Source organism: Taeniopygia guttata, chromosome 7 (assembly GCF_048771995.1).
Source record: "Taeniopygia guttata chromosome 7, bTaeGut7.mat, whole genome shotgun sequence".
In the NCBI taxonomy this organism is placed as follows: Eukaryota; Metazoa; Chordata; class Aves; order Passeriformes; family Estrildidae; genus Taeniopygia; species Taeniopygia guttata.
In genome coordinates, this window is record NC_133032.1 from 6,810,932 (window position 1) to 6,825,117 (window position 14,186).

Genomic DNA, 14,186 nt, shown 5'->3' on the forward strand with positions numbered 1-14,186 from the left:
TATGCAACTATGTGCTGCAAATGAACAACCAAAAACCAAAAAGACCAATACTTCTGAACTTCTTCTGAAGCATCATCACCCAAAATCAGATTAAGTAACAGCAGGCAAGCTACTTATCAGTTAGATTTACCTCTGACTTTGAAGTATAGGACTATCTAACAGCACAATCTCCTCTCAGATTCTGACATGCCTCATCTACAATGTCACACTTCTGATACTTGCCAGGTTTTACACGTTGACACTTCACAAATACATTTTTTCCTGACAGCTCCTTTACTAGCTAACTCCACTGACAAATGATTGAAGTTAAAGAGTAAATGGTGTAGCTTCTTCACCGTAAATCTGGCGTAACAGCAAGCAAGTGAAATACTACCCTTGCAAGATCAGATTCAACCAACTTTACGGCTGCAAAGCAATAGAGTCAAGAATCTCCTGGAAAACACGTACTCCGAAGAGCAGGTAACTCCCCACAACATGCCTCTAGCGGAGCGTGCCCCATGCTGACTCAGGACTCACTTCTCCTGAGTTCTCCTCACTGCTCCATGATGAACCAAGTGACAGGACTCCATCATCCAAAGTGAACAGCGCCACATTCTCTGTGGGAACCACCCAGATTCAGAAAACAGCATGAAACAAATACCAGAAAACAATCAGGGCCCTCACAAAATCTGCTGATCTGGAAAGAACTTGCTCCAGCACCCATATGTACTCCTTACTCACACAGCCAAATGAGTTGAGATGCTCTGTTCAGGTTACCTACCAACATTCTCTCAATAATGAAAGCAACAAACCAACAGCAAACATGGGAATAAAAAAAAAAAAAAAAAAACAAAAAAAACCAACCAACCAAAAAAGCCATCCAAAGCAATCAGTTAAGGAAATTAAAAAAAACACCAGTATACATACTCCCATCAAAACAACCTATACATGAAACCAAGAAATCCCACAACTACACCACTAATCATAATATAAAAGAACAAAATACTAAAGGTTTTTTTTCCCATGAATTGCTTCAAAACTTTTCCAGTATTATTTTGCATTGCTCAGGATCAACTTCATAGAAAATGTAGAAATAAAAATACAGACTCATCTCTCTAAGCACAGGTTCACATTTACCTTTATTTCCTTCATGCCATGAGCAGTCTTCACTGTACAAACAAGAATAACTTGCTTTAATTTTAAGATTATTAACAATACTATTATGTATCAGTCGAGACAGATATTGCCAACTTAAGTCTAAACTGCTTGAAAGAACACTGGAATGTACAGCCACCATGGACTCATTTCCAGAATGTACTTTCAGCCCAGTAAATTTCATTTCCCCAATGCCTCTTCAGTTTTAGGAAAAGTAATTCCAGTTTTGAAATAGGCCTTCTTAAATACAACTTTTCTCCCTGCCTGCTTTCCCTTTCCCTTCCTCTTCACCTTCCCTTCCCACAAATGAGCTACCAATTCCTAAATAAATGGAATAAGTAGCACTTAGGATCAGGAGCCACACGGGTCCACTGGTGCCTATCTCCTGTTTAGAGGACTGTTTAAATAGGAATTAAAAGAAATCCCTTCAGTGGATTTAGGTCAAAAGCTGAAATCTGCAAATATATCTACTTGACCTCATTGGAATGGTCCCCTGGGTGACCACAGAGGAACCACGCAGACCCTGGAGAAGTTCTCCAGAGACAAACTCCATTTTTTTAAGTTTGCTACCAAGATGCAATAGCCTGAACACAAATTAGGAAACTCTCCCTTGTACTCCTCTTCGAAACACCAAAGCGCAACTTCTCTGTGTTCCCTGTCTTTGGATCTCCCTAGCACAATGAAAAGAAAACCACAGACTTCATATCCAGCCTGCTTTTAAAAATGAAGAACTTCTTTCAAGATGCAATGGCCACCCTGAGCAATGGCATTGCTTGATCAAAACATCAGAACGTGTTTGGTTCCCAGATGGTAACCAGAAATCACGGCCATCTCCAGGTCAAACAGCCGGAAGGCAATGCCGGACTGGAACACACTCCTCCAGACCCAAACCTCCCATGCGACGTCAGATGCCCTAATTCCGTTTAGCTTAAGTATGTTCCTTGTGAATGGACTTTGATGTGTCTTCGTTTGGGCAGAGCACTGAAAACAGAAGTCATGATGCCTTTTAAGTATTAGTCATCTGTTTTTACGGCCGAGGCCAGTGGGCCCGAGTGTCCCCAGTCCGGCAGCGTCCCCTTCACCGGCCACAGGCCCGCGGCGCCGGGGGACACGGCCACGGCGTCCCCGCCTGGCCCGGGGGAAGCCACAGGAGCGGGTCGGGGAGTCCCGAACCCCCGGCCCCGCCGCCCCCGGCCCCGCTCACCCTTCTTGTCCATGAGCCACATGAAGAAGAAACAGGGTGCGAAGCCGATGGGCCCCCAGAAGACGAGCAGGGCGATGTCCCAGCCGCTGAAGCCGAAGGCCAGGCGGGCCGAGTTCTGGATAGGGCCCCAGGTGTTCCAGACCAGGCCCTGCGCGAAGCCCAGCAGCGAGAACAGCAGCAGCACCAGCCACCGCCGCCCGTACACGCGGCCCGACAGCGGCGGCGGCCGCCCCGCCGGGACCCCCGCCGGGACCCGCGGCTGCGGCCGCGCCTGCGGCGGCGGCGGCGGCAGGAGGGGCCGCCGCTCCTCCGCGCTGCTCCAGCCCAAGCCCATCTGCGGGGACGCTGCCGGGGGCCCGCGGGGGAGGAGGGGACGGGGCCGGGGGAAGGGACACCCACACTTCAGCCCCCGAGCGCGGCAGCGCTGCCCCGGCCCGGCACTGCCGCATGCGCGGTCGGGGAGGGCCGGCGGCCGCCTCCTTCCTCCGCCGGCGAGGGGAGGAGGGAACCGGCGCCGCGGAGGAGAGCCGGGCCCGCCGCCCGCGGGGAGGGAGCCGCGCCGGCGGGCAGTGGGGGTGTGCGGGACGGGGAAGGCACCGCGCCGCCGCCCCGCGGGGAGCGGGGCAGAGAAGCCGGGGGCAGGAGCGCGGCGGCCCGCGGGCGCGGCCGCCCGGTGTCACCGGCAGGGCCGGGGCGCTCCGGCCGCCACGCTAACCAGCGGCTCCGCCCCGCCGCGGCTCCCGGGCCGCGCTGCCCCTTCCGCCGCCGAAGGCGCTGCCGGGCGAGGCCCGCCCGAGCCGCCCCGCAGGCAGAGCCACCGGAGCATGGCCGGGGCGCGGAGCTGCCGTCCCCCCGCGCCGGGTAGGTGCCCCCAGCGCGGCGTGGCTCCAGGGACGGGGGCGGATAGGGGGAGGGCGAAGCGGCGGCTGACGCGAGGCCATAAGCGGACCCGCCGAGCCTCTCCAGCAGCTCCTCCTCCCTCACGTCCCTGCCGGCCGCGGGTCCCTCACCGCAGCGTGAGGTGCTGCAGCAGGGCATCCCTCGGGTATCGAGCCTCTTAAAGGGAGCAGGAAGTCGTGTTGTTTTGGTGGATACAAATCAACCGTGGTCCGAATTGAGAGGGAAACAATAGCAGGGTTCAGATACAACATGCATAGAAATCCATTTAAAATAATTCGTGTGAATATACCATCATATGGGGAACACCTTGCTCATTAGTATTATAATTTAAATAGATTGAAGTATATATTGATTAGATTAGGTTACGTGAGAATTTATGTGTATATCAACCATCTGTACTTGTCATAAAATTAATGGCTCGTATGCTGCATAGTGCTTCACATTCCCTAAAAAATTGGGTATTTCAGTGTGGCTTGATTAGGCATTCTGTCACGAAGTCTGGAAGTTGGCTTGATAAATTCCCATGTAATTAAATGAGGAGAGCTGAACAGTGGGATCCCCACAGGCTGGTTTTATGTCCGGTGTCAGTGTCATAACTGTTGATGTGTGGGCAGTGCACAGCTGAATTTTACGCATGGCCATCATCCCACAATTTTGCAGCCAAAACCACAGACTCCCATGGAATTCTTCTCAGAACATAACAGACATCACATTTTGTTTAGTCCATGCAGCTCAGTTTCCTAGACTGAAAGTGCAACAAGGAAGTATATGCTGACTGAAATCAGCAGAACTATGATCAAAAGAAAATTGTATTTTATCTACAAAAGTTCAGGAAATGCCCCAGGAAAAATAAAATTCACGGACAATTAAATAATGGGACATACAGCAAACTCAAATTTGAGGCTGCTGTGTACAGCTGTAGTTATAAAAATACAGTAAAAACATAGGGTGAGATTCAGACTGATTATATATTCTGGTAGTGCTTTGGAGCGCCAAATAAGATTAATTCCTCGTTTTACTAAGTCTTTTTGATCCATTACCGCCTCAGCATAGTTTAGCCTATGCCAAAATGTTCTTTCAATTTAAAAAGGGTATGTTACTGCTATAATTTAAGTGATTTGCTGGCATTCATCCCAAGACAAAGTGCTGCTATTTGTAGAAGTAAACAATGTGAAAAAGTACTTCTCTCTTTGAACATTTTTCAATTAACTGTAGTAATTGTGGGGGTTTCATGGTTCTAGTGGCAGGAAACCCATACAGAAATAAGGCAAGTGGGGTTTTTTAACTGCAAAACTTGTCTCATGCCTGATAACATCTGCATGGTCAAATGAAAATTTGAATATCAGCAGGATAACTCTTTGATAACATCCAAGACACTTCATCTTATGATGGGTTTCAAGATATTTTACTCTTTCATGGGTCAACAAGAAAGAAGAATTTCCGAGAACCAGCAGCAAACTAAAGGGGCTGTTGAAATAGGCTCAAAAATATCTAAGTGTATTTATTATTGTCTTAATGATGATTTAAATAATTAATTTTAATTGCTTGATGTGAAATCGCTCCATCTTTTCATGGCTTCACAACCCATATGCACATCTTTCAGTCATGGCCTGACCTTTTCTATTCCAGCATTTAATTAACATAGTGTAATATTTTGTGTGAATTATTCTTGTTTGCAGGATATGGTATTGGTTAAATTTGTTAATGTAAAGGAACAGTGTATTGTTGATAAACTGTTGGAAACCAAATTAGCTTTATCTTGCAGCTAGCTGATTGCATTATTTCACCCATGGGTATAATACTCCTCTAAATATGCTAATTTCACTCTTTTCTCCGTGTGGTGACATTTTTACTGTTCTCATTACTGACATTTGTAATATTTGAGGTGGGGAAATTTTTCTTGCTTTAACCTCATTATAATGTAGCTAAAGAGATTTGAATGTTATCAGATGAAATGCACATATATTCAAGCAAGCAGAAAGGTTATTTTCTCTCCTGGCCCATAACTTTCATGTCTCTCGCAGGTCTTGCATGGATAGAATGACACCCAGATCCAAAAGTGTGATACAGGTGCCCATGCAGGTACTCATTGCCTAAGCACAATGGTGTGTCCATTGGTAGGTGCCTTCATTTCCAGCCTACAAGCTCTGGGGTGGTTGGGTGACCATATTCATGCCTGTCTGCCTGTGTCTGACCTAAAACATTCAGGAATTCATCTTAGGAGGAGTTGGTCGCCTGGAGCTCTGATAGACTGGTGGTGACAGACAAAAATTACATGGTTGAGGCTGTTCTTGCTTCCAAATTATCTTGCCATCCCTGAGGCAGGCCTGGCGGATCTGCTTACAAGTTGGCACCTGCAGTGTGCCGATTTAAGATTGGCTTATTAATATAAACTGAGGCTTTGATGGGTTTGTTGCAGCCTTGAGGCGTCTGGAGAGTCTAGTTCAGCTAAAACACATCTGGCACGTAATGGTTGTGCTCAGCAGTCCAGGAGAGCATCCCCCATAGGGCAACCCCCAGTTCCTAGCACATTAGAAAGTGCCATGTGCTCTTTCCTGTCATGACAGTTTTGACATATTTGCACTCCATGACATTCTTCAGACATTCAATGAATGCCAGAGTCCCCTTGGTTCTTACACCTCTCTCCCAACAGCTCCTAACATCATGTATACAATCTTGTCCTTTCTTGTATGAACTCATACCTTGCAATGGGACAAGCAGCAAGCTGTTACATACCCCATAAAGGTTAGAAGCATTTTGGTACAAAATGGGCAGAACTCAAAATTAATTCAAAGATTGAAAAGTAGTATTTTGCAGATTCTAAAAATTGCTTCCAGGATCTAAAAAAACTTCTCTTTACCAGGGATTTCCCTCAGTTTCCAGACTTCAGCTGGAATTGTGACAGTGCAGTTTCAGAGCTGCCATAAACAACACTGGTGTAGCAGGGATCTGTAATGGGTGAGTTCTTTACACCCCATCTTGAAAAACACCTCTGAAGGTGAGCCTGTGAGGTATGAGCAAATCCCATTCCTCCTTCCTCAAGTTTTGACATCATTTCTATTCTAGTTGCTCATGAACAGGTTGGTTGAAATCTGCTCTGTCTTGGGCTTGGTTTGGGTACCTTTCAATCTGTGTATTCATACAGCATATTTTCTTGCCTTTTTTATTGAGAAGTATGTAAACTCCAGCTCTAACGCCATACAGTGATTTCCTGGTCCTTCAGTTTTACAGTGCTTCCTTTTTTCTAGTATAAAGAAGAAAAATAGACCCGAATCATCTTTAGCTTATGAAAGCTGAACAGTTTTATTCTTAAATTGAAGCTTCTGTGTTTTCCAGTGGGGAATTCATTTATACCTTTTGATTGCAGCCTGTGTATATTCCCACTGCAGAGTGACCATTGTAGTGTAGATGATTTCAGGTTTGTGGTGAGCCAGAGCCCATTGTTAGATTCTCTAGGGAGAGGTGGGATAGCTCCTTTTTCTTGTGGAGTCTACCTTTGTGGCTGGCTGATGAAAGACACGTCACTAGATTCCCTGTACACCACACTGCAGGTTCTTTACTGCAGCTCTCAAAAGGAATATGCAAAAGTCACATCTGACTTGGTCTTTGAGCACATTTAAAGCATCCTATGCCCCATTTCTGCTTGTTCTGCCATTCATCACCTTCTTAATGATGAACATGTAAGTGATGATTGTATCTTCTTTGAGGGGGAGGTAGAAGCTACATGATGTCTTTCATCAAGGTAATTTTTTTGGCTACTTCCCTACCTCACTTAGCCTTCAGGCTCCGTGTCTTAGACATTTTAGGGAGTTTATGTTGGAACTCCAGCTTCAGCAGACTACTGCTCCTATGTTGTCTCATTTCATTGAGGACCACCACATGCAAGTAACCGCAAATGACATCAGTGGAGTGTTTTACACCCCAAAATTATGTTATGGAAATTCAGTTTCAAAGACTGATGGTTTCATCTCTTCCTGAAAGCCTGAGAATTATGCAAATGAGCTGAGTCACAGGGATGGTGGAGGATGTTAGGCTTGAATTGGGAAATAGAGGGTGGAAATCTCCATGTCTCCTTGTGCTAGGGCTGCCTCAGTGTGGCTGTCATTGTCTCTGGTGCCAGCAAGGAGAGATAGTCATGGTGCTCTGGTTCTGGTCTGTCCATTGTGTCTCTGGTGTGTGATAAATTATGACACGGGACCAATTTGTGTCATTTTATAAAGAGAATTTTATTAATTTAGCAAGCAAGCAGTACGGGCAAATGCAGCGCTGGGCGGCCGGGGAGCCTCTGCTCCCACCAACGGCTCGCACCGCACCTCCCGGTCTTTCAGTTCTTATACCCCTTCAGTTCCGGACTTTGTGATATTCTCGACGTGCTCTGCATCTGCGCGGCGTGTTGCTAGGGGTCTTTTTTTTCTGCTGTCCAGTGGTCGTTTGAGGAAAGCTCCTATTCTTCTTCCCCCGAGGTAGCGTTAACCCTGCAATAACTTCTCCAAATATGGTAACACAGCTTTTAAAGATCTCTCAATTCCACTATCTACTAATAGCAGTACATCCTGCCCTCCTGCCCCACTGTTTCCTGTGACTTACACAGTCCCTGTGACTTTTCATGATGAACAAAAACTATGCTATTGTCTTTCACAAATCCCCCCTTTTGTCTTTTCATCATTTTGTTCATCAAACCTTTGTAATTCTTGGTGGCTTATAACTAGGATCTCTTCCATTTCTAGGTTTTCTGGTATTGACTCATATTTTGCTCTAATCAGCATCAGGTGTGATGCTTCTAGCCTTCCCTTAATAATGACAGTTCTCCGAGTTCACAATTTTACCACTGGAATCCTTCTGCAGAGGTTTATATCCATAAGGCCCCCATGATACTTTAAGGAATTTATCTCCTGCTACTGACCAATCTGAAGCTTTTGTTTCACAGCCCCAGTCCCCACAGAAATATTCTCCAGGGTAGTTGCAATACCCTTTCCCTGGGTTTGATGCTGGGCACATATAAAATCCGTTTCTATCCAAACAAGGCTCTATAGGGGGTAGTTCACATAACTGTGGGTTAAAACTAGGGGATCTGGATGTTATCTGGTTCTGAATTCCCACACCATCCACTCGGGTTAGTGTCTACTTAAAAGGTCGATGTAAAGCTTGGGAGCCCTCTCCTTAGTATAGGGTAAAAAAAAAACAAAAACATTGTAATACCAGTAATTTGCCAATAAGGGTGGAGTCCTGACCTTGCATTTACTATATAATGTCTTATTTTCCCCTTTTGGGTTTGTTGCCCTGTTGGTGTCTCGGGGGTAATCAGACTGGTCTTCTGGAGGAACTTAGTACTTGGCTGGCAATAGTTGGAGCATTTCAGCATTATTCTATTTTTGGGGGGCCTGGCTCTTTCCCCTCTGCCTCGCCCGCCGACTCGGGTGCTTCAAGCCGCGGGGTAAACCATCTTCTCGGCAGCAGCGGTACTCGCCTGAGCGCCCATTCCCCTGCTCCTGCCTAACCTTGTACTGTTCCCAGTTCTTATCCTTGACCGGGGGTGGGTCACACGGGACCCCCTTTAGTTCCCTTCGACAACACTCTTTTATAATTTGGGCAACAAATGGAGGGGGCTCGTTAGAGTGGAAACAAAAGTTTTCTGGATGCACCCCTCTGGTGTAAATTTTCCTCAGATTCAAAGGGAATCCACTGATTTCCCACTCCCCTAATTTCAACACAGCTTTGGTTAATTCTCGTTCAGTCGTGTAACATTCTGTACAAACCCCAGTGGGCAGCCTCCCCCTTCGGCACTGGACTCCCCACCGTTCTTGGCAAACTTTACATGCAAAGCATACAAAAGGATAACAATCACAGTTTACCTTATTACAAATTATCAAATAAACTAACAAGCAGGTAATTATATCCCTCTTGCTCCCCTTTGTGACCAACTTGAATGATGTATACAGAGTTCATCAGTTTTTCTTAATGGTAACCTTCAAGTCCCCAGGCTGGCTGGTCACCTTCCAGTGGTCGTCTGTGGTGACTGGACCTTTGACGTGGCTCGCATGAGTCCACCCCTTCTCAGCTGTTCTGATAGCAGTTTCTGTGGTAAGCAAACAACAAACGGACCTTCCCAACGTGAGGTCAGGCAGGTCTCTTTCCAAGTTTTAATAAGTACTTTATCCCCAGGCTTTATTTTGTGAATGGGGAGGTCCAAAGGTGGTCTCTGCACTAACAGCCCCTTTTTCTGGAGCTCCTCTCTCCTATTCATTATCTGTGTGATGTAGGTGTTGATTTGAAAATTTTCTATACATGGGTGGTTCATGGGGGCCTCAATGTCATATGGCATCCCAAACAGCATCTCAAGGGGTGAAACCCCCACATCAGTGGAGGTTGGGTACGGATGTTCAACAGTGCTAGAGGGGTAAGCATTTTACCCATGACATAACTTAGTCAATTGTTTCTTAATTTCCCCATTCATCTTTTCCACCCTTCCGGAACTTTGTGGGTGCCATGGGGTGTGATGTTTCCACTGTATTCTCAGAGTATTAAAAATGTCCTTTGTCACCTTCGAGGTGAAGTGAGGGCCCTGGTCTGAGTCCACCGCCACCAATATACCATATCTGGGGATAACCTCTTCCAGTATTATTTTTACTACATCATGTGCAGTTGCCCTTGCTGTGGGGAAGGCTTCCACATAGTGGGTGAGGTGATCCACTATGACTAGCAAGTACTTATACCTTCCTATTTTAGGTAACTGTGAAATCCACCTGTACGTGAGAAAAGGGTCTGTGAACCAGCTCTGACCACCCATCACTCTCTCTCTTTGCTGCTGCTTATTTACCTTTAAGCAGATTAAACAGCGACTGGTCACCTGCTTGGCCAGGTTATATACCCCTATACACATATCTTTAATAGCAAATTGGTCTATTAGTGCTTGAGTTCCCCAGTGCGTTTTGCCGTGCATTGCCTGTAATACTCTCAATGCCATCGCTTTTGGCATCACCTCCCGACCATCAGGTAATATCCATTTACCTTCCTCTTTTTCCCATACCCCCATTCAGTTCAATTTTTGTTTTTCTTGAACAGTAAATGTTCAAATGAATTTTGGGCCATGTGAACAGCAATATTTCTCCTCAGGGCTTTCACAAAAACATTCCAAACCACCCCCACAGGTGGTACAATTCTCCCGTCGCATGTTCATCGGTTTATATTTTAAAGTTAGTAGTGCCGCTCTTTTTGCCTCCTGGTCAGCTAGATTATTTCCTCTGATTGTGTTTCCCATGCCCTTCTGGTGTCCCCGTATGTACACTATAGCTATCTCTTTTGGACCCCTTATTGCCTGCAAAATCTGTTTTATCATGCAGCAGTCCTTTACCCTGTGAATTGATTAAACCTCTTTCCTCCCAAATTTTCCCGAAAGTGTGCACAACACCATAGGCATATTTTGAGTCAGTGTAAATTGTCCCCGCCTTTCCCTCTAATAATCTTAGAGCCCTTAATACTGCATACAATTCGCATGCCTGGGCGGACCAACTGGGGCTCAGGGGACCAGATTCCTTTACCTGTAGGGTTTTCCCATCAATTATAGCATATCCCGACCTTCTTTTCCCTTCAAGTACCCTGGATGATCCATCCACAAACAGCTTATCCCCTGTTTCCAGTTCTTCCCCCTCCAGGTCTGGTCTAATCTTTATTTGTTCTTCTATTTGCTGGAGGCAATCATGTGCTAATTCTGAGCAAGGCTCACCATACAGAAACTGTGCAGGATTTTGGAGGGCAGTGGCCTCAAGTGTTAATTTAGGGGATGAAATTAGGATTCCTTCATACTTCAAAAGCCTAGCCTCTGTAATCCATTTTTCTGCTTTCGGCTGCAATACTCCCCTTATGTTATGTGGGGACATTACCCTTAACTCGCTTCCAGAGGTAATCTTACTGGTTTCTTCTACCAGCAAAGCAGCTGCCACTATTGCCTGTAAACAGGTGGGCCACCCACGACTAACAGGATCCAGAAGCTTTGATAAGTAGGCTACTGGTTTCTTACTCCCAGCCCAATCTTGAGCCAAAACTCCATATGCCGTCCCCCCATCTACATTAACAAACAGATAAAAAGGTCTCTTCAGATCAGGGAGGCTAAGTACAGGTGCAATCCAGTCAAGAGTCAAGTTTAGATACTGACACTTAAAATAACCAATTAAAAGTAGACACGCCTCTGAGAACACAGAGGGGTTAAAAGCAGAATTCCCAAGAGAATTAGCTCTCTCTGGTTCCGGTCATCACAAGGTACAGACCTCCTTCAGCAACTACCAGTTCAAGAATAGACGGAGAGAGCTAAAGAGAGTGTAAAGATGCCCTTCGTCTTCAGAGGAAAAAAAAGCAATCTCTGTTTTTAGACCCTCTGCCCCAGGGGAAAATGAGAGAGATTATAGTCCCGAAATAAAACACTAGACTATTGTTCCTAATAGTCCTTAGCAAAGCATCCTTAAAAGAGCCCTATAAGCAATCTCTATCCCTGCACAGTAGTAAGAACACTGTAACATAAAAAAAGTGTGTCACACTAGCCAGTGTGTCTGAGCAGTGCCACATATAACATGAAAACACAAGAGGTAGCAGTTGTGTTTCCTAAGAGTCTGTAATACAAGGGGGACTCCTCTCTTCCTCAATAAACTCAGTATTAATTATCTTAAAAGATAAAAACTTAATTAAAGATACAAATGAGTCTCACTATAATTTAGTAGAGTTAAGTAATAGGAAGAGAAATATTTTAGAAAGTTTTCATTTTAAATTTTGTATAGTTTTTTCCTTTTCTTTCTTTTCCTTTTATAGTAACAGTAGTAATAGTATAATAAATTATTTTCTTTATTATTAAGTTTAGCCTGCTTTACTCTGTTCTCAATTGCATTTCACAATATTTAATTGATAAATTGCATTTTCATGGGGTGCTGGCATTGTGCCAGCGTCAAACCATAACACATATAAAAGTTTTATCTTTCCACTGAAATTTCCTATCCACTACCTGCAGTACCCAAATAGTCCCAATAATTGCCTTACTTGCCTTTTAGTCCTCGGGGCTAGGATTGAGAGAATCTCCTTCTCCTGTCTCACTGCCTCCTCCTCTCATCCTGCACCTTAAAGGCTTTTTGCACATTCTGTCCCCTAGGGACGGCTCTCTTAATGCCCTGTATGATTATGTTCTGCAGGTCGTCCATATGGGTCCTATGCTGCGGGTCTTGGTTATTCCATTGGGGATTTTGCAGGGGCCTTTTAGTGTCTGCTAATGGTCCCTGTTGATGTTTATTATCCTAGGTTCTCATCCCCATTTCCCTTATAATTCTCCTTTTCTCTTTAAAATCCCCCAAACTCCGGGTCAAATCCCCCCCCAGATTTGGGTCAGAACTTCCTAATTTTGGGTCCATACCCCCCAGATTTGGGTCACAACTCCCCAGATTTGGGTCAGAATCCCCCAGATTTGTGTCAAAACCTCTAAATTTCAGGTCCAAGTCTTTAAATTCTGCCTCCAAACCCCCAAATTTGGGTCAGAACCTCCCAGATTCGGCTCAGAAGCTCCTGGTTTTGGGTCAGAACCCCCTAAAATCTCCTTAAAACTCCCCGAATTTGGGTCAGAACCTCCTGGATTTGGGACAGAACCCTCCAAACTCGGCTCCAAATCTCCAAAACCTCTTTAAAATCCCCCAAATTTGGGTCCAAACCTCCCAAATTTGGGTCCAAACTTTTCCAAAACCTCCTTAAAATAGTGGATCATTTTTGCTTTATCTTTTCCCTTTCCCCTACTGGGAAAGGCATGCCAATTATTTATCATTACTCCTAGAGGACTATCCTCAGGAATCTGGGGAAGCTTTGCAGGGGTTCCCCCACCCATGGGACCAGAGGGCTTGCTTTTCCTCTGTCCCATCTTCCGGAGTGCACTCAATTTTTCACACACACGCTCCCCTGGTTCGTGGCCCAAGCCCTCTCGGGTATTGGGAACCGCACTACTGAGGGTCCGCACTCACTTGGTCTCTATGAGACCTCTCACACACAACACTCCGGGAAAACCACCCCAAACCGAGCGGGAAACCGGCCTATACTCACGCGTCCTGCGTCTTCGCTCGGATCTTCGTGCACAAAGTTTACAGGGGTAACCGGTTCTCCTTTGCCCGCAGCTTAATTTAGGTTCGTCGGTAGAGAGACCGGGAGGTCTGGGACAATCGGGCCGCCAAAAAAAAGGCGGGGCGCCTCCCGAGGGTCCCAGAACAACCAGGCTATTTCTCTATCCGAGTCACGGCACCAAGTTGTGATAAATTATGACACGGGACCAATTTGTGTCATTTTATAAAGAGAATTTTATTAATTTAGCAAGCAAGCAGTACGGGCAAATGCAGCGCTGGGCGGCCGGGGAGCCTCTGCTCCCACCAACGGCTCGCACCGCACCTCCCGGTCTTTCAGTTCTTATACCCCTTCAGTTCCGGACTTTGTGATATTCTCGACGTGCTCTGCATCTGCGCGGCGTGTTGCTAGGGGTCTTTTTTTTCTGCTGTCCAGTGGTCGTTTGAGGAAAGCTCCTATTCTTCTTCCCCCGAGGTAGCGTTAACCCTGCAATAACTTCTCCAAATATGGTAACACAGCTTTTAAAGATCTCTCAATTCCACTATCTACTAATAGCAGTACATCCTGCCCTCCTGCCCCACTGTTTCCTGTGACTTACACAGTCCCTGTGACTTTTCATGATGAACAAAAACTATGCTATTGTCTTTCACATGGTGCATGTGTTTCTCATTTCTTATCAGACTGTGCCATTGTTCTCCTGTTGTCTTACATCCAAGCAGCAAGGGCTAACTTAATTACCTCTCTGCTATAATTAACAATGTAGACATTAGGGAGTTTGTTTCTGTTGGTCTAGTCACGTTTAGCTGTCATACAATAGGTATGCTATGAGCTCTGCAAATGAGTTGTCTGAAGACCTGATTGTCTGGGT

At 45.7% G+C, this 14,186-nt stretch overlaps 2 protein-coding genes and 1 long non-coding RNA gene across 5 annotated transcripts in view; 1 reads left to right on the top strand and 2 right to left on the bottom strand.

The window, feature by feature from the left end:
- SLC49A4 (solute carrier family 49 member 4) overlaps positions 1 to 2,854 on the bottom strand; it is a 70,991-nt gene extending 68,137 nt beyond the window's left edge. Inside the window, exon 1 of the mRNA XM_030277155.4 lies at positions 2,339 to 2,854. Coding sequence (XP_030133015.4) covers positions 2,339 to 2,672 — 334 coding nt within the window. The 5' untranslated portion in view covers positions 2,673 to 2,854. The remainder of the gene's footprint in view (positions 1 to 2,338) is intronic.
- Positions 2,855 to 3,061: 207 nt separating this feature from the next.
- Positions 3,062 to 14,186, top strand: part of HSPBAP1 (HSPB1 associated protein 1) — a 44,429-nt gene continuing 33,304 nt past the window's right edge. Inside the window, exons 1-3 of one of the 3 annotated variants that reach the window (XM_072932004.1) lie at positions 3,062 to 3,199; positions 5,263 to 5,320; positions 6,102 to 6,236. Coding sequence is in view for 1 of the 3 variants with exons in the window: in XM_072932003.1 (XP_072788104.1) it covers positions 6,193 to 6,196 (4 nt within the window). In the remaining 2 variants the exon portion in view is untranslated. The remainder of the gene's footprint in view (positions 3,200 to 5,262; positions 5,321 to 6,101; positions 6,237 to 14,186) is intronic. The other 2 variants (XM_072932003.1, XM_072932005.1) reach the window with 2 other exon arrangements.
- Positions 7,440 to 13,962, bottom strand: LOC121470153 (uncharacterized). The gene is made up of 2 exons (XR_012056941.1): positions 13,304 to 13,962; positions 7,440 to 9,314 (listed from the first exon to the last, which is right to left on the bottom strand). It is a non-coding gene; the product is annotated as an uncharacterized lncRNA (long non-coding RNA).